Source organism: Haliaeetus albicilla, chromosome 16, assembly GCF_947461875.1.
Source record: "Haliaeetus albicilla chromosome 16, bHalAlb1.1, whole genome shotgun sequence".
In the NCBI taxonomy this organism is placed as follows: domain Eukaryota; kingdom Metazoa; phylum Chordata; class Aves; order Accipitriformes; family Accipitridae; genus Haliaeetus; species Haliaeetus albicilla.
Window position 1 is genome coordinate 1,823,031 of NC_091498.1, and position 17,594 is coordinate 1,840,624.

At 50.8% G+C, this 17,594-nt stretch overlaps 2 protein-coding genes across 3 annotated transcripts in view; one reads left to right on the top strand and one right to left on the bottom strand.

Annotated features, from left to right (window-relative positions):
- Nucleotides 1-5,001: 5,001 nt before the first annotated feature.
- Nucleotides 5,002-8,854, bottom strand: NCDN (neurochondrin). Its single transcript, XM_069802908.1, has 6 exons — nucleotides 8,681-8,854; nucleotides 7,275-8,261; nucleotides 6,827-7,053; nucleotides 6,427-6,651; nucleotides 6,062-6,204; nucleotides 5,002-5,739 (listed from the first exon to the last, which is right to left on the bottom strand). Exons 1-6 carry the CDS (start codon nucleotides 8,780-8,782, stop codon nucleotides 5,303-5,305), a joined length of 2,121 nt encoding a protein of 706 aa, XP_069659009.1. The 5' UTR covers nucleotides 8,783-8,854; the 3' UTR covers nucleotides 5,002-5,302.
- Nucleotides 8,855-9,003: 149 nt separating this feature from the next.
- The window catches only part of KIAA0319L (KIAA0319 like), a 36,797-nt gene continuing 28,206 nt past the window's right edge, over nucleotides 9,004-17,594 (top strand). Inside the window, exons 1-3 of one of the 2 annotated variants that reach the window (XM_069802907.1) lie at nucleotides 9,004-9,324; nucleotides 10,559-10,725; nucleotides 16,649-17,343. In XM_069802907.1, coding sequence (XP_069659008.1) covers nucleotides 10,584-10,725; nucleotides 16,649-17,343 — 837 coding nt within the window. In that variant the 5' untranslated portion in view covers nucleotides 9,004-9,324; nucleotides 10,559-10,583. The remainder of the gene's footprint in view (nucleotides 9,325-10,558; nucleotides 10,726-16,648; nucleotides 17,344-17,594) is intronic. The other variant, XM_069802906.1, reaches the window with a different exon arrangement.

Below are 17,594 nucleotides of genomic sequence, written 5' to 3' on the forward strand. Positions count from 1 at the left end.
GGCAGCGTGTAATTTGTGTGCGAGCGGAGAACAAACCCTTTACCCCCAACTGTAATACACCGTGATGTGTGATCGACATTAACAAACACAATCCCACATTGCATTTAATTTAATTCCACTCTTCCTGCCCCGAGCTACAGCTCCCTTCATTTTCATTTTTCCTCCGAATTCCCACAACTCAGACCTCTTTGATTTCCAGGTTTAATTAACAATGCTCATTAAATGAATTTTTATTCATTTCTTTTAATATTACCCTGCCACCTGTCTTTAGGAGGCAAGGGCTGATCATTTATTCTAATGTATTTCTATTAAAGATGGTATTTAAGGGAGGGAGGAGGGATGTGCAGAGGTATAAGGGGCTGATCTATTCAAATCTCTGCATCCCCCTCAAATGCTGTTCAAGGACGCTGCTCCTGAAAGTTCTGTATTTATTTTCCACCAGATCCGTTTCATTCGCTAGCAAAAATTGGATTGGACATGCTGTATTTTGCAGTTATGTTCCAGTTCATTCTTAACATCCCTTGCTCGTCTAGTCCGTATAATGTCAAGTCTTTATTCGTCTGAAAGAGGTGAAACTGTGCAAAATCTGGGCGCGAAGGGCCGCGAGCCGGCCTGCGTGTGGGACCGCGGGGCGAACGGGAGGATGCTCCCCGGCGGCAGCTCAGAGGGAAGCCGTGGTTCCACCCAAAAATGAGACAGAGCAGAGGAAACCTGCAACACTGACAGACAAAGGGAAGGAAAAACAAAAGGCAAAGCTGCCCTGCTGCCACCAAGCATGCCAGGCAAACTGGGCTCGTGGCAATGCGGTGGGCTGGGGCAGGGGGCTGGGGCAGCCCCAGCCTGGTGGGGCTGCCAGGGGGTCGGCTCGGGGCTTCTCACCCCCCCAGCCCAGCGGTGCCCAGGAAGGGGACAAAGGACCTCGCAGCTGACAAGAGCGAGCGGCTGTGACCGCTGCTGGGGCCTGCGTGTGCCCGTGCCAAAGGCGAGCTCCGACCGTTCCTTTGTGCAGCCCCCAGCAGCTCCTCTGCCCTGGCACCCTCTCCACTGGGAGCACAAGCAGCACCTTCCCAGCCCTCGGGTCCTGCCCAGCAACACGCTCCGAGCCCTGCAAGCACCCGAACGGTCCCTGCAAGATGGCTGAGACCTGGTTGAGTCCCTCACTGCCCCATCCTCTCCATCCAGCGTTGCTAAGAGTGTTTTTGCCCACCTGGTGATGAGGGCGAACTAAAGCCATGGGCCTCCCATGGGCAGGAAGCAGCCAGTAGGCCACTAATGGTAATGATGAACAATTATTCGCTTTAACCTGCTGTCCTGACGCCCCAGGCAGGGCTGAGGACTCTCACACTGGGTGCTGCACACATGCTGTTCCAGCAGCTGCCTGGTTCCATTACTGGTTCAGCATGGCCAGAGCAATTGCTGGGGGTCATCTGAATACAGGATGCTAAAACACAGCTCTCCACTCCCTGCTCTTTAGGCCCCCAGTTGAAGGACCACGTGCACATCCAGCTGTGCTCACGTTTTGTTCTGCCAAGTGTCCTTCATGTCTGCTAACAGAATGCCATGATCGCGCGAGGGCCTCAACATGACAGCTGCCCGCTCGCCCCCCAGCTATGGGGAATGTTCGCGGTCAGTCTGGGCCACGTCTCCACCCCAGGGACCACTTGTTGCGTTCACACCCAAGCGAGAAATCTCTGAAAAACTGGTTTTGTAACAAAGGTCCCAGTACTCCTTCCCAGGGAGATCAGTGTGTATGTCGGCTCTTCCAGGAGCGTGCGAGGGGCTTGAGGCAGCAACCTCTGCTTTCGGAGGTCAGCCACGAAAATACCGGCGGAGCAGGGCAGTAGGGGCATGGAAACAAAAGTATGTGAGCACAGCTCCCTGCCCGAGCCAAAGATGGACTGGTTCTTCCCCAGAAGCCCGGCTCCCATCGACACCTCAGAGAAATGCTGGCTGCTCCTATCATTTCTTACACACACCCCCCCCAGCAATCCAGGTGGGGAAGGAAGCTCCCTGCTGGGGGGCTGGAGAGCCAGGCAGGGCTTTGGGGAGAAGGACAAGGGCTCCATCGAGGGGTGCACAGGGAACGGGGCAGCCCTCGCCTCTCTGCTCAGGCATCCACCCTCACCAGCCCTGCTACATCTTGCAGCAAGAGGTTTGTGGGAGGGGGCCGCGCTTGGCTCCTGCAGTGCAGCAGCCAAATAACAACCTTATGAAATATTTAATTTTATTGCCAGTGCTTTTGGGGTGATATGAATAAAGGCCGTAAGAAAATGTATGCCATGGTCGGGTTTGCAAAGGCATTATGACATTTAAGCTGTCAAAGCGAAACAGAATGTACGTCTGCATCTCTGGGGCCTTATTCATCTTGTCCAAGCCATGGTGAATGATCATCTTGTTCCTGGAGAGCTCGCTCTGGTGTCGAAAATGCACTGGGAGATAAAGCACGGTTTGCTCTGGGTGTTGCTGGCTGCAATCCCACTCCGTGCTGGGATCTCAAAGTGCCGTGGAAGACGGGGGATGTTAGCTGATGCCATCATCCACCTTTCTTGCGCTAGCGGATCGATGCCCACAGATGCCAGCTGCCGATGGCAGAACCTGCGGTTGGGCTTCCAAAGCTCGTGGTGGCCGAGGAGTCACCCTGCAGCCTTTGAAGCCTCAGCCAGGCTGCTGGGGCACCATCTCCCTCGCGCTGGGCTGAGCCGCCTTGGGCACGCCGGGGCCTGCAGACCGGCACAAGCAGAGCCAACGGAGACACCCGCAAGTCAGGAGGCCTCCGCCAGCTCCTGTGCTCTCCCCTCCTGAAGGTGCTGTGCTCCCTGTTGTTAGAGCCCAGGGGTCTCGGGGAGGGGAACCAGCCTTTTAGGGGTGCTCTGCCCAAGAATGTGTTTGGAAAGTGGTGTCGAGGGACAAGAGAGCAGTGATATTGCTCAAGGACCCCCAGCATCTACACAGCGCATCCCCTCTGGCATTCAGCCTGGTAACATCCCAGAGCAAGGCTGGTGTCTCACCCCATCCTCTGTCAGCCCATGGGCAGCCAAGAGGAACATGTTTTGTGTTATGCAAAGAAACAAGTATATGATGAGCCATCGGGGTCTCTGGGAGGGTGCAGCTCTGGCAAGGCATGGCCGGTCCTTCTCACACCTGATGGGACTTTCCACTGAAGAGTGGGAGAATGAGGGACAGGTGCTCCTCCCCAGGCACCTGCTGGTGGCCAAAATCCACTGCCCTAGGATGTGGTGAAGGATAAACTGGAGGACTTCCCTGGGCTCTTGGTTTGCTCCCAGCTAGCCTGCCTGGGAATTAAACACCAGCAGCCAAAGGCCTGCGGGTCTAGGACTGATCTAGTCTTGGATGGGGTCCTGCAGGCCCGGACGGGATCTCCGGTCGGGTGTTGTAGAAGCTCCTACTGCTGCCCGTGGGGATGAACGACGGCCAAGCCAGCGCCGCTAACCACAGCGAGCCCAGTGCAGCGCTGGGGGAGAGAGGAGAGTGCTCTCCTGCTGATACAGGTGCCTATCTCTCATTAGCACTAATGATAGCCTTTCATTAATGGAAAGCCCACACCCTTTGACCAGAGGCAGAAGAGTTTACGAGACTGAGAACAGTCGAAGGTAAAGCATTTGGGTGTTTGGATGTTTTTTCTGACAATCTGAAATGTGTTTCTGACTCGTCCAACGTATTGATGTTTCCCCGTGGTGCAGGGATGAGGTGTTCTTGGCAGGACGGGGAGACTCTCCCCACGCTCGAGCAGAGTTATGCTCTTTTCCAAGGCCAGGAGGCTCATTTGCTTGTTTGGCTTGCATCGCTTTCTTCTGGTAGCACCTACCTTTGTTCCAACTTGCATTAACTTTTCAGGGCTGAGCTGGAAAGATCAGAAAGATACTTTTCCTGAGCAACAGCAGACGCCTCCTCTGCAGTTGTGTAAGGCGTTTGCTTTGATAAAGCAGTGAGCTAAAAATACGGTATAGAGCAGGAATACACCCAGACTCAGCCCTCCTTCTGAGACAGCTCCTCGCTTGATTTTTCCCTCAATCAGAGGATTCCCCAGCATGAGTTCTGAGGGCAGCCAGGATCCGTGCCTTGGTCTGGCAGGAGAGCCGCTCCCCGGCGAGGCTGCGGCTCCCAACGAGCTCCTCGGCTGACACCTGGTGGAAAACCCTTCCCGGGCCCGGCTGCAGCCCGAGCAGGGAGCTCTGCTCCGGCCGCAGCCATCCTCCGTCAGAAAAACTCCGAAATACCACCCCGTCCCGGCTGCTCTTTGTGGGAGTTTTTAGGCTCAGGCTCACAGGATACCCGAGAGCTGGCAGCCCAGGCTGCAAAGCCAGTGGTACAAATGATTTATTCCCACTGTACATGTGGCCTTTCTCTTCCGAAAAGCAAACTACTCCTCGGTCTGCAGGGAGTCAGAGAGGTGTAATTCACTTATTTCTGCTTTCACAGTCTGTACCCAAAGGCTCTAAAGAGAGCCCAGGCCTTTGCAGGTTGAACCCCTTGCCTTGCAAGAGTGGAAAAATCCCGTCCATATATCCCATCCCTGCAGCGAGAGGGAGCCCGAGCAAATAAAAATCCCGGTGGCTGTGCCTTGTGCAGGTGTGTCACAGGGCAAAACAGGCAACAGCAAGTGATGCTGTGATGGTTTTCTAGGCATGAATTTGGGATGGTACCAGTTGTCGATATGAGCCGGGAGGGGGGCGGGGGGGTCATCCCACAGCATGGCAAAAGGGCCTTTGTGCATCCTCACACCAGAAGGGGACAGGTCTGTGCCAAGTTACAGAGTTATTCTCACTGCTATTGGTAAATATTAAAGCTTTTCCTGTTCCTGCTTTTTGCAGGCTTCTATGTGTAGTGCCAAGTTACTTTACTAACACGTGCAGGTCTCTGACATAAAATAAGGTGACATCCTAAAGGGCTTACTGTGACAAAATTGGGAGACTATGTTAAAGGGAGAAGCAGGCAACTTCTCAGGGCCCTGGACAGAAATAAATCCCACCACCACAGGAGTTTGAAAAACAAAGCAACATAAAACGTCTTTAATAATAAAACAGTCTGGTTTTAAAAAGAAATACTGACTGAAGGTCAAGCAGGTGCATGTTGAAACGTTCTGAGGCAGCAACAGTTCTGCACATCAGGTTGTGGACAGTGCAAATCCCGCTGAGCTCTGCTGCATCACTCCAGTTTTATAAAGTTTGGTCATTCAAATGCTTTTTGTCCCCACCTGGCACCAAAGGGCACGTGAGAAATGTTGAACAGATCTTGTGCGGGAGTCTGGCTTCATTTCCCACACCAGGGTGCCGCTAGCTCTTCACTGCTCAGACAGACACTGTTCCAAAGCTGCCATACCATAAAGGTTGGCCCACTCCCTGCCGTGGTGTGACAGGATCACATCCCTGCATGGCTTGCTGGCTCTGGCCAGCTCTACTAACACACCCTGGAAAGCAGCAATGAGCTCAAAATCCACTGAGGCTGGAGCGACGCGAGCCAGTAACTCCGAGAGGCCTTCCAGCCACCGTGCCTGGAGGACAGCTTGCGGCAGCCAGGGAAAAAGCGGCACGCAGCCGGCCAAGGCCTGCATCCCCAGGAACCAGAGCTCACTGATGTCAGCCCAGGCACTCACGTAGGCAGGTGACACGGCCGCGGCCAAGCCGTCCCTACCAGGGTCTGCTTGGGCGGTGTGGGCCTGTGATAGGAAGCAAATGGCAGCTCTGAAAAACTCCTTGGCAGACTGCGTCCCCTGAAGAGCTGAAAGAAAAAGGAAATGAATGACTCAATACAGAGCTCGCTCGGCAAAGGAAGGACCCTTCGGTGGGCCTGTCTGCAGCAGGGCTTTCAGGGAGAGCAGAATACCATCCTCCTGCCCTAGAAATCTCTTAATCCCAGCACATCGGCCTGCTGAATTTTCTGCATATTCCTTGCTCCTCCAGGTTTTTGGTTTGGTCACTTTTCCAATGACAGAAACTGGACCTGTTTCCCTTGCGTTTGCTTTCTCCAGCCCAACCACGCAGACCCCAGTCTCTGCCCGTGCAGAGCAATGCGCAACTTTGCCAGTGGGAACTCTTCTTACCTGCCGAACTTGCAAGGGTCCTGGCCATCATCAGGCCCAGAGCGGCAATGTTGGCTGCTAGAACCAGGTGATCTTTCTGGGGCAGCAGAAGCGGAAGAGACTTCAGCAATATGTCCATCAAGGACAAAAAGGTTTTGTCTCGCCTAGAGAGAAAGCAAACCCTGAGACACGTTTCCTGAGCAGGGCCAGAAGCACCTGAAAACGTCAAGCTTAAATGCAGCACCAAAAAAGTAATGTAACTGGTGTTGAAAAAGGGATATCCCTTTTTCAGCACAGTGTCTTAAAAGATCCTGCAAGCTCATTGCACAATGCGCTCTCTTTCTTCCCACCGACAATCTTAAAGCAAGCTCCTACGGCTCTGTTACCTGATGAGGTCTGGCGCAGTCACAACCAGGTTAAGGAAAATCCCACACGCAGTCTGTAGACTCATTTCAGTGTTTGTCAGGGGAGTCAGCGACCTGGGCTTGGAGGTCAGTACCTCCCACTGATAGAGGAAGTACTCAGACAGCAGTGCTGGTGCCCCTTCTGAGATGAGGATGTCCCGGGGCCTGTCCTCTGCTGTTAAATGACAAAAGCCAGGTAGCAGAAATCTGGAAGGGGAAAGAAATTGGTAACATGAGGCAGAATGGGTCTAAGCCCTGCATTTACATCCAACTGGGGGGGGGAAAGAGTCACGGAATTGGCACTGCAGGGAGAACAGAAAATAGAAAAAGATTTGAGCAGGTTTGCGCTAAAATGAATCAACTCTGTGCTTAAAATACACACCTCAGGGCATCCTGGGGTACACCAGAGCCCTCAGTGCTGACCAGCTCTGGCTGGGGAAGACTCGCAGCTGGGCTACCCTCTTTGAAAAGCTTCTTGGCATAATGAACAAGGAAAGGCAAAAGCTCACAGATTTCCTGCTTGAGGGAGGATGTCTCTTCTGCCATCCAGGCTCCAAGGATTCGAACAGAAGCAAATATGAAAGGATCTTGTAGCTCCTCCTGTTTAACCTGCATGAAGAAGAAAGCAGACAGAAAATGACATGTTAGGGCTGCTGTCCTATCGAGCTACTGCAGGTATGAAAACCACACTGGGCCAAGAGGCACATGTTGCTCTACACAGCTATGGCCATGAGCTGCTGAGCACCCATGAAGCGTCTCAGTGAATAGCAATCAAAGACTCCCAGAGAAATCCACAAAAACATGCTCTTTGCTTGAGAGCCCTGCATTACCTGTCTCAAGTAGAATATTACAGCTCCAAATGCCTCCTCCATGATCCTCATGAGCTGCACTTTCTGCACCAACTCTAGCAGCGGTTTCTCTTCTCTCAGGCACTCCTGGATCCCCATCTCAATAAGGACATAGCAGGCCGTTACCACTTCTTTCTTCCCCTCCACCTCCAAGGGGTCTGGCTCCTCTAGGGTCAGGCGGACCTCCACACAAGCCAAGTTCACCAGCAAGGCCAGGAACTTACTTCCAGCACTCCCTGCTGGGATCCACTCTGACCCACAGGCCTGCACGAGGCAGGCAGCAAGCTTCAGAGCAGGGTCCCGCTGCGACTGGCCGAGTTTACTGCCCAAGATGTTAGCCAGCCCTTTGTAAAGTTTATGGAGGCACTCAGAGCCCCGTGAGTCCTGTGTGAGCGGTGGTGACAGGGGGATGAAGCGAGGCAGAACCTCACACAACTCAAATTTGGTCATGTCTTCAGCCTTGAGAAAATCATCAGAGAGCTTGCTCAGCACGGCCAGGAGGTGTGGAGCGTCTCTCTGCCAGCACTTCACCTCTGCTATGGCCAACAGCCCCAAGAGCAGTGTCAAGGCACGGTCAGAGCCGTAACTGCAATTCACGTAGGCCTGGCACAGGGCAGACACCGTCCCTTTGGTCACCAACTCTCTGGGACCCCTGGCAGTGGCCATGACAGCACTCAGGCACTGGTACACATCATCGATCATGGACGTGCTGTCTGGATTGCAAGGGGAAACCAGGATGTCATTGAAGGTTGGGATTTTGTTCAAGATCTGGGAATGACCAGCTAACTCTGGATCGGTGCAGAAACATGCTAACAGAGTAAGGCCCAGCGCCTGGAAGGTGTGCTCGGGGCAGCCCGCCGGGGGCTGCCTGGAGGTGAGCAGGCGATTTGGAAACGTGAATCCAATTGCGTCAAAGATCTGGCGACGGGTCTTGGCGTCTACTTCTCCGGCTCTGACCGCTTTGGTCACCTGTAAGGCAAACCAGGGGTGAGCGTGCAGCGCAGCAAGGAGCTTTGCTAAATTTACAGGATGGAACGGGGAAAATCAGAAGCCTAAACAACTTCCATGAGTACAGAAAAGTGAACCCCTGACCAGTGAGCTGGACACTCGGTCTAAGCGCTAATCCAGAGCTTTACCAGAGTGCTTCAAGCGTGCGGCAACGCCGACTAACCCTCAGCACACGCGAGCCAAGGCCAGGCTCCCTCCATTTGCTGACGGGAACACCGAGGCATCGCAGCACCTTGCCCCGAAGCTCCCAACGCCAGCCAGCCCAGCTACAAAACGCCGCTCGGGCTCTCTCCTTTCCAGAAGCGGGTCTCGCCTTCCCCCTCCCCGGCCCGTTCCTGAGGCGATGGCGCCGGCGGCTCCATCCCGCAGCCGTTCCTTACCAGGAGCAGGGCTGCGAACTGCTCGTTGTCATTTCTCGCCTCTCTGAGGACGGCGAGGCACTTCTTCAGCGTCGGGTTTCTGTCTCCGGAGTCCGAGGCCATGGCCCGGCGAGTCGGTTTGGCGGACAGGCACCCCCCGCCCCCGGCACCCACCCCGGGTTCTCTCAGGCCCCTTCCCCTTAGCGCTGTTCCGCCCGGGGTGGCCTCTCAACCAATCAGCGCGCCGCCACCGCGCCGCACGGCCAATAGCCTGCCGCCTTGTTGGGAAGTCCCCGAAGCCACCGCCTCCGCGCGGCTTTACGGGCAAGTCACCTGTAGCTGCGAAGCCTCCTCGCTCCGCCGGTTGCGGGGAGGGCGGTGCCGCCCCGCCCCGCCGTGATCCGGGACAGCCGGCTCCGGAGCCCCGGCACTGACCGGAGGGTGCCCGCAGAGCCCGGTCCCGGTTCCGGTCCCGGTTCCGGTGAGGCCGGCTGTTCAGCTTCCGGGTGAGGGGTGAGCGGCTGCCCGCCGAGGCGCCGCCGCCATGGCCGCGGGGCAGGAGGCCGCGCTGCCCCCCGCCCCGCCGCGCTGGAGGCCCGGCCCGGCCCCGCCGCCCGCCTGAGGCCGCCCAGGAGCCGCCGAGCTCGCCTCGCCATGAGTCCCTGGTAGGTACCGGCCGGCGGCCCGCCGCCTCTCCCGCCCGGCCCGGCGGGGCCCTCTCCCGGCCCCGGGGGTACTGACGGGCTGCGGGCCGCTCCGCGCCGGGGCCTGCGCCCTCGGTGTCTCCTCTGCCAAGCCGGGCAGGTGCGGGGAGAGCCCGGCCGGTCGGCGCCCACGGCCCGGCCCCAGTCACGGCGGTCAGCGTGGAGCGAGGCCGATCCTCGTCCCGTGTGGACGGCCCCCCCGCCCTCCGAGGGAGCGGCGGAGCGGAGACCCGGAGGGGACGGAAAAGTTTCCTTAAGGACCTGCGGGGTGAAGAGCCGCCGTTTTACATCTGCCGCCGTCCAGCTGACCCCCTGCGCCCTCCCTTCCCGTGCTCCTGCGGCTCGGGGTCTTGGCTGCCCGGGGGGGGGCGGGTCGGGTGGAATCCCCGCCAGGTTTAGGTCAGACAGATCTGTGATGATATTCCCTTTTGATTCTTCAGAAATGGCAGGTTTAACTCCTTGTGCCTGATGGCGCTTCGTTCCTCTTTGAAAATAGATAGTATTTATTACGTGTGCTATGAAAACGTTAATTCTCTCACATCACCTAGAGCTAATTTAGATTTCAGTAACACGTGAGGCTGTAAAAGAGCCTTTGGCATTAGAAGGGCTGAGAAGGAGCATCGGTGCTTTCGTGATCTCTGCCCCACGGAGCAAAACATGAGGCAAAACCGGATCTTTAGCTCCACATTTCTCAGCATTGTTGTATTCTTGTTTCTCTTTGTTTCTCCCTGGTACCAGCCAGCACCGACACGTAAGCAATGACATCGCCAGGCAGATGTGCTGGGCTTATCAGTGCCAGTGTTATGCTCGTTGTGCTGGCTGGGCGTCCGTTCTCCACGGCATACTTGAAACTGAAATTTCCGCAAACGCTTCTTTGGAATCCAGAAGACTGTGGTATTAGATACTTTGCCACTGAAAGTGGTGGGGTCTGGAGGAGGAAATCACAAGGGTGATGGGAAAGGCCATCGTGGTGGCCCACTGCAGTTCAGCACTGGAAACTTTGCTACTACAGGTTTCACTTCAGTGTCATATATTGATAGTTACTTAGCAGCAGCTGGACTGAGTCACAGCAGATAAGATAAGACATTCCTTTTCCTCCACAAATGCTCCATGCTCTTCATAATGTCAACTGAATCCATGCAAGAACATATCAATTGCCAGTGGATGTTTTGTGTTTCATATCATATGTTTCTAGAACCCCGCTGCTGCCCACAAAGGCCATGGAGAAGAGGTTGGAAGCCAAGTTCAGCATTAGCGCCCGATTTCTGTCACAATACTGCCTGGGAAAACCTGCAAGAGAGCTGAGAAGTCTGCAGCTGTTCTACCTGTGCGCTTGCCTGTGTGCCTTGTGCTCCTCAGCAGGTGATTCTTTGGTTCTCTCTGGGACTGTGTCTGTATTTTTTTATGATATTTATCCCTCTCGCTTGTTTAAAATATTCTGAGAGGAAAGTGAAATTATTTGCTGCTAGACATTGTAGCTGGTTTAAAAAACAAACAAACCCTCACCTTTTAATAGTTACTAAATGACCTGTCAAAAGGGTAGAAGAGACGTGGGGCATGAGGGGGTCCCTTCTTATAACACTGTATTGCTCTGATAACCAGCTGCTGTTTTGAGTAAGGAAGTGTCAGCAGCAGGGTGTCCGTCTGTCCCACAGCTACTGTTGTGCATCTTCACATGCGGTGCCAGCTTTTAGGCACTTGCCTGTATCTCATAGAGAGCTTTCTCTGAGCTGAGAATCTTGTTCCTTTTGCAAAAAAAAAAAAAAAAAAGTGATAATCTGCAAAATAATTTCATCTAAAGAATACTCAAAGCAAGTTGGGAAGGCAGGGATATGTTTTTAGCCCTCAGATGTTTAACACTCTCTCCAAATGTGGTATGTCAATAATCAGTGTTTGCCTACAGGCAATTGTTATGTTTGTTTTTTTTATTTCCTGTTCAAACTTGAGTAACCAACCTCCTGCTCAAGGAAATAACCAAGTTAGGTGTTTGTATGGAAGTTTTCATGTAATGGATTGCGTGGGTGGGTTTTTTTGTTTTGTTTTGTTTTTTTTAAAGTTCAGATTCTGACTTTTCAGAGAGACTTGTTAAGTTCCTCTGAGTGTTTTGAGGCCACATCTTCACTTTTTCCCATGCATGCATGTAGCTTTCACCAGATCCTAGTTAAGAAAGTTTTTGTGCCTTTTTTCCCCCTCTTTGTTCAAGTTGCAGTAAATTATAGGTTCGAGGCAGTGGTGACCTCAGTATATATCAACCCGTGTGACAGCTGCCAGCAGCTTGCTTTTTGCCGGAAGGTTGCTATGCCTTAATGGTAGCAAGATTCGAGAAGGGGGTTGTTTTGCTTTGTTTCTCGGTTATGTGGACATGTTATCTAGGCTGCTGCAGCATCTCTGTTGTTTCACTGGGCCTTTCTGGACACTTACTGAATGACAGATTTGATTAAGCTAATGAGCTCTGTGACCTTAATCAGCTAATTTAGAACCAGGAAAGACATATTTGTATTCTTCGTCCTAACAAAGGGTTCTCAGCACTGTGTGTTTGGATGGTGTGTCAGGTGGATCGCGTGTTTTCTTGTAGACTGGGCTTCCTGTATGGTGTTTCCTGTCTTTAGTAATATCTTAGAAGTCTAGAGCTGGTGCTGTGAATCCTGTGTTGCTCTTGGAGGGTGTTCCGGGCAGTGCTGCCGTGTTTGAGAGCTGGTCTGCTTGGGAGAGTTAAAACCACAAAGGCTGATGCATGTGCGGAAATAATTATATGTGACATAGTTATCCTGATGTGGACGCTTTTTCCATTGTAGAGTTTTGTTCTTCTGGTCTTGTTTGTGTCACTTAGGCAGCAGTTTGTTAAACTGAGGAGGAATTACGGCTGTCTAGAAATTAGTGTGATCGTGCGGAGTTACGCAAGAGGAACTATGTTGACATAATTGCTTACATGTGAGAGATTTTAAAAGTCTATAGAGTCAAGTCTTTAATCATTAATCTGATATCAGGAGGGATTAACTGCCTGAGCAAGTCTGTGAACCTGAGCTTATTAATAGAAACTGTTCTTGTCCCTTCCATTCCCCTGCTGTTCAGCAAAGCTGTGAGCTGCATGGCTGGGACAGGAACTCCTGAGAAGAGCAGCTTTTTTTATACTGATATACTAGGGAAGAAAAAGATGACAAAAACAATATTGAGAAGTGACTAAGCACACCCACTGTGCAGGCGTCTTGTGATTTGTGTTGTGCTAGGCTGGGTGGGCTGCTGGGACTTAGGAGGGAACTCGTCCTCGGGGACGTTCCCGCTGATGGGTTTCTCCTGCTTTTCGCTGAAACTGCTGGCATTGATGCTATCAGTGACCAGATCTACTGGCCTGCTGGTCTGACCCACCTACAAGTTCTCGTATGCGACTGCTGCGTGTGGTTGCATAGGGTCCAGCACAAGGAACTGGAAGGGACTGAACAGGCTGCTCTCCCAGTAATCAGGAGTTAGTAGCTCTGCTGGTACTCACAGCTGCCTTCTCTTGTTTGGTGCAGATCCATGACCACCTAGTGCAGGTGCTGCACCAGATTCTGTGGAGGTCCCCATTTGCAAGGCTGCGAATAGCAATACGTGGCTTCTCATCACAACAATTCGTTTGGCCCATAGTGTGTTCCTGCAGGACTTGCGGGAAGGAAGTGTTTTATGAACAGGCCGGGTGGATTTTTCCTGGCAGAAAATCTTTCCTCTTTCCAGAGGTGAAATGCAAGTGTAGACTGAGGAGCTCTGCTTTCTGCCATGGCACTTAAAAGTTGTCTGAATGTGTGATGTCCACCAAAGACCAGGGAACTTGCTTAGATGAAAATCAGTATGGTTCTGTGGAAAATGTACGTCTAGAACTCTGGGCTGGCATGTTGAGTTGCCTGTACGCTATCATTCCTGAGAGTTAACCAAGTTTTAAGCTATTCATGTACAGCAATTCAGAAACCATATTAGCTAATTTCAAATAAACATGTCCTAGGTGCGCATTAGCAGAGTTCTGGAAATGAAATCTGGCCAAAATGTAATTCAGATCTCTGCATCTTGGTTTAGCAGTGGGTTAAAAGGGAAGCAGAATGCTCTCAGCATGGTAGTGTTGTGTCATCTGGGCTAAGTCATGGCTCTGTCATACCTAGGAGGTGCTTATGGGGATTCAGGTTTTACATTTTAGATAAATAAATGTAATACTTGTGTTACGTAGTGATTTTTCACAAGGGATATCTTCCCTGCGAACACTTTTCTCTTAAATATGCCCCATTCTGTTTGTGCCCCAGTTCTAAGCCTGTTACTAGAAAGTTGCTGCTGAATTTCACTGGGTCCTGTATCAAGACTTAATTTGAGTGATATGTATGAGCCAGGGCTGACATCTGAGGAGAGGTGGATGAGCACTGGTCGAGGAGGAGGAGGGATTTTAGGGATGTGGGAAGCAGCATGTTTCCCTTTTGCACAGGATATAGTGGGGACAGTGCTTCACCTTTAACATAAAGTTAATTTTTTTTTTTTAGGCTAAACTGAGCTGGAATGGATAAGATTCTCTTGAAATTCACAGCAGTAGCGTTATTCTTCCATTTGTTACTTGTTTCTCTAAGTCTGGAGAGTGTGTGTGTGTACACATGTGCACCTTTTGTGCGTACATACCTGCCGCACCGCATACTCTGTCCTAATTCCAGGTCCATCAGGTTAGTGCCAGGTGCTTGTCCCTGCTTGTGCGCACAGTCGTGTCAGGGTGACTGTCAGTCCAAGCACTTTGGAGTGTAATGAGGTCGGTTGTTGCCCCGGGCAGACAGGCTGCCCGTCTGCTTGCTCTCGAAGGAAGTGCCATGTGTTGATGAAGTGTGACAAGGATGGTGATGATTTTAAAGGTGCTGATGTCAACTTCTCTCTCTGTTGAACATATGCAAAGTTTCATTTACACGTTACAGTTGGACATTGCTCAAGTGAAGAGCTGCTTCACCTTCTGCACAGTTGTGGGTTCAGACACCCACAGGGAGCTCTGGTCCCCCATGGCTTGGTCACAGATCTCGAGTGCTTTCTGTTGCAGCTGATTCTAGCTTTCTGGAGCCTCGACTTCAAACTGTCTTTGCTGAGCTTGTTTCACAATAAGCTATAAATAACATCTTTGCTTCCCACTTTTTGATGTCTCAAAAATAAACCTTTCCTTGTGGTGGTGGGAGTTCCCTTTTTGGATTGAAGTTCTTGGTGTAGCAAGAGATTCCACACAAAAGATGCGTGAATATGGCCATCGTCCTTCATTTTAAACAAGTGGCTAATCCATTCTGGGTGAGAAAATCATCATATGTGGATACCTTTAATGATCAGGAGTAATAAAGCTGTTACATCTACTGTGCTGTTTGGGATAACTCAATTACAACAAAATATGTTCTTCATCTTCCCCACTTGCTTTCTTTGGTCATACAAGGTTATAGAAGTGCTATGATTTTCCCCTTCCTCCTGCACCGAGGGGATGGTGCAGGAGGAGGGGGAAAATCACAGCACTTTGATATCACTAACCTTGTGTATTAGCTGTGATTCAGAGGGTAAGAGTTCCTTGCCATCTCAGTAGTGTGAGGTTAAGTGTCTTTGTGGCAGGAGTTTAAATTCCTGAAGTCAAATGCTTCAAGTAGCCTAAAACAGCCAGAGTGGAAGACACCTGCATCTGCCTGTACTGTTCTAGTCTTACAGTCTTCCAGGATTGGTGGTGCTTCAGGAGGTTGAGCCTGACCACTGCTTGTGAGCTCCAGACTTGACCAGAAAAATACCTCGCCCTCTGCACTTCTGTGTCATGGTTGGCACTTGGAAAGCTTCCTGCGGCTATGTGAGCCTGCTGTGGCTCAGCAGGGCTGTTGGAGTTATGCTGGGCAGTGGGGACCTCGCATGACTTCTTCCAAGAATCATAAAACGCGCTGCTGTGCCATCACCAAATTACTTTTATTTGCTGGATGAGACATGGAGATCTGTGTGGTCTTTTTCATGTGCCTCAACATATTCCATCTTCAATGTGTTTGTAACTTGGAAGTGGCAGAAGAAGTGGTGTGAGAATTCTTCCCAGGGGAGACAGATGGAGCAGTAGCCTCTACATCCATGCTTATTAATTTTAGTTCCCACTCTAGTGAATGTCGGTATAATGCAACATGAAGTCTGTATTCATTCAGAGTTACTGAAATAGTAATATGTTACTGAACTTTTTTTATATGCTGTCAAAAAAACGGGGATCAGGGTATTATAATTTAAATTCAGACTTCTTTATTTTAATGGAGAAAAAAAGTTTCCCATTTGTGTTGTGTTCGAGAACTGCATTCTTGACACACAGGAAGCCAGATCTGGAGCATATTCTCCAGCTGGACTACTCAGAGTCCAGCGACATAGTTTGTAAAGTTATCTTCCAGTGACCTATTATCCCTTGGATGCTGAACACAGCACAGTGTAACAGTCCCATAGGTCATTAGTCTATTTTTAGGGAGTCCTTAATCTGCAGAGCTCTGAATTTTGGAAGCCTTTAATCCATTGATCCCTGCAAGCACTCTAATTTTTCATGCTAGGAAAAAAAAAAATCCATATGCAGAGCAGTTGCTGCTTCACTGCTGATCTGAGATCTGAAGTAACTTGACTCTTAAAAAAAACAACCAAAAAACCAACCATGTTTGACACAATTTCTGTTATAGAAAGCACTACAGTGGAGCTGGTGGTGAGGACAGGTGTTGCAAACCTCTGTTCTAGAAGACGTAACAACTTCTCAAGTGGAGCAGTTTCATTCAAAATAAGTGACTGACCTCAAACATCAGTTTGGAAGAGGAAAAATGCCTTTGAACTATGAACCAAGCCAGTGTCACTGTTTCCAGAATTCTCCTTCAAGGCAAACTATGGGCAGAGAGGCAATGCTGTTTACTGGTTAGAGTAAGAAGCTGCATTCAGGGTTCCTGGGCTCAATTTCTGGCTCTTAACTGGCTGTATAACCTTGGCCTCACTGTTCAGTCTGTGCCTTAGTCTTTTCTGAAACAGGAACATTTCTGTTTTCACTTATTTTGTTGTAGATGGCTTTAGCTCCATTACTATCAAAAAGAATGGTGGTCCCTTTGGTAGGAGGTGCAGATTGTTGCTAAAAATCTTGTGTAAGTACTGGATACTGAGGCCAGGTATAGATTCTGAGAAGCCCCCATTTTACTGTCCTGTACCCTCTCTCCCACATTACTCCTGTGCCCTAAATTAATCTTGACAATAGTGATGAGGATCTATTGTCCACTGCTTTAAAGGATTGAGAATTGTCTTTATTTGTCTTCCTCCCCTTTTCCAGATGCAAACTGGAACAGATCTAAATGCGAGCCGGGGAATATCCTATTTGGTGGCCATTTGAGATCGTGGGAAGATCACCATTTACAGCTTCTGGAAGGATTTCATACTCTACGGTCCTGTCAGACTGCTTGCTGCCAGAGCCCCACCTGTGATGCTTTTTGGTTCTTGAAAAATATGTGCATCCAGGTGAACTGCACTATGCCTGGCATGTGTCAGGCAAACAGGACTGGCTTTTTTGACTCTGTTTTGGTGTTTTTAAAGAAAGCAAGAAGCACAGAGCACTTAAAGTTTCAAGTGGAAGGTGACATGAAGACCTGGTTTCACAAGTGGTTGGACTGGGGCATCCCTGTCCAGAGGAAAAAAAGACTGCGGAGGTCATTCCAGAAGTGGAGCTTGGCAGGTAACAAGGTGGAACTCCTGAAAAGGGATATAGCAACGAGCCCCAGTGGTGAGGCTGCAGCCAGAGCATCAGACAGCAAATCTAGAAGCAGCCGAAGCGAAACAGAGCGCTTGAAGGATCAAGTACTGAGGCTCTTAGTGGCTGACAGGCCTGTTCCTGAAGGCCATCCAAATCAAAAGAAAGACTCACTGAAAAATGGACAGAATCCAAGAGAGCAGAAAACCAAAAGCCTGTTTCCTCCTGAAAGCAATAATGTGAACAGATCAAGTGATGCAGATGGTGTTGGCCTGACACAGGTAAGTGTGATTGCTGGGACTGAAATGGGGCTGCCTTGGACAGCTGTCACACTCCTGCTCAATCTTGCTTTATGTAGACTTTGACTTAAAACTGCCTAAGTGATAGGATACCTTTCTGGATGCCTGTTTTCAGCCTCCTGTTGACAAGGCAAGGCCAAGGGTTGGGATTTTTGTTTGTTTTTTGGGGGTAGCATTTTTTCCCTCGTCTTCCTAGCTGGGATAAACTGTCTTTGGGAAGGTGAGGGGAGGTG

What these genes read in the sequence shown, in the direction of transcription:
- NCDN (XM_069802908.1), bottom strand. Translation starts at nt 8,782, where the DNA reads ATGGCCTCGGACTCCGGAGACAGAAACCCGACGCTGAAGAAGTGCCTC. An exon ending in AGTTCGCAGCCCTGCTCCTG is followed by an intron (nt 8,262 to 8,680) that starts GTAAGGAACGGC and finishes TTTGCCTTACAG; the next exon opens with GTGACCAAAGCGGTCAGAGC. An exon ending in GACCCTTGCAAGTTCGGCAG is followed by an intron (nt 5,740 to 6,061) that starts GTAAGAAGAGTT and finishes TTTTTCTTTCAG; the next exon opens with CTCTTCAGGGGACGCAGTCT.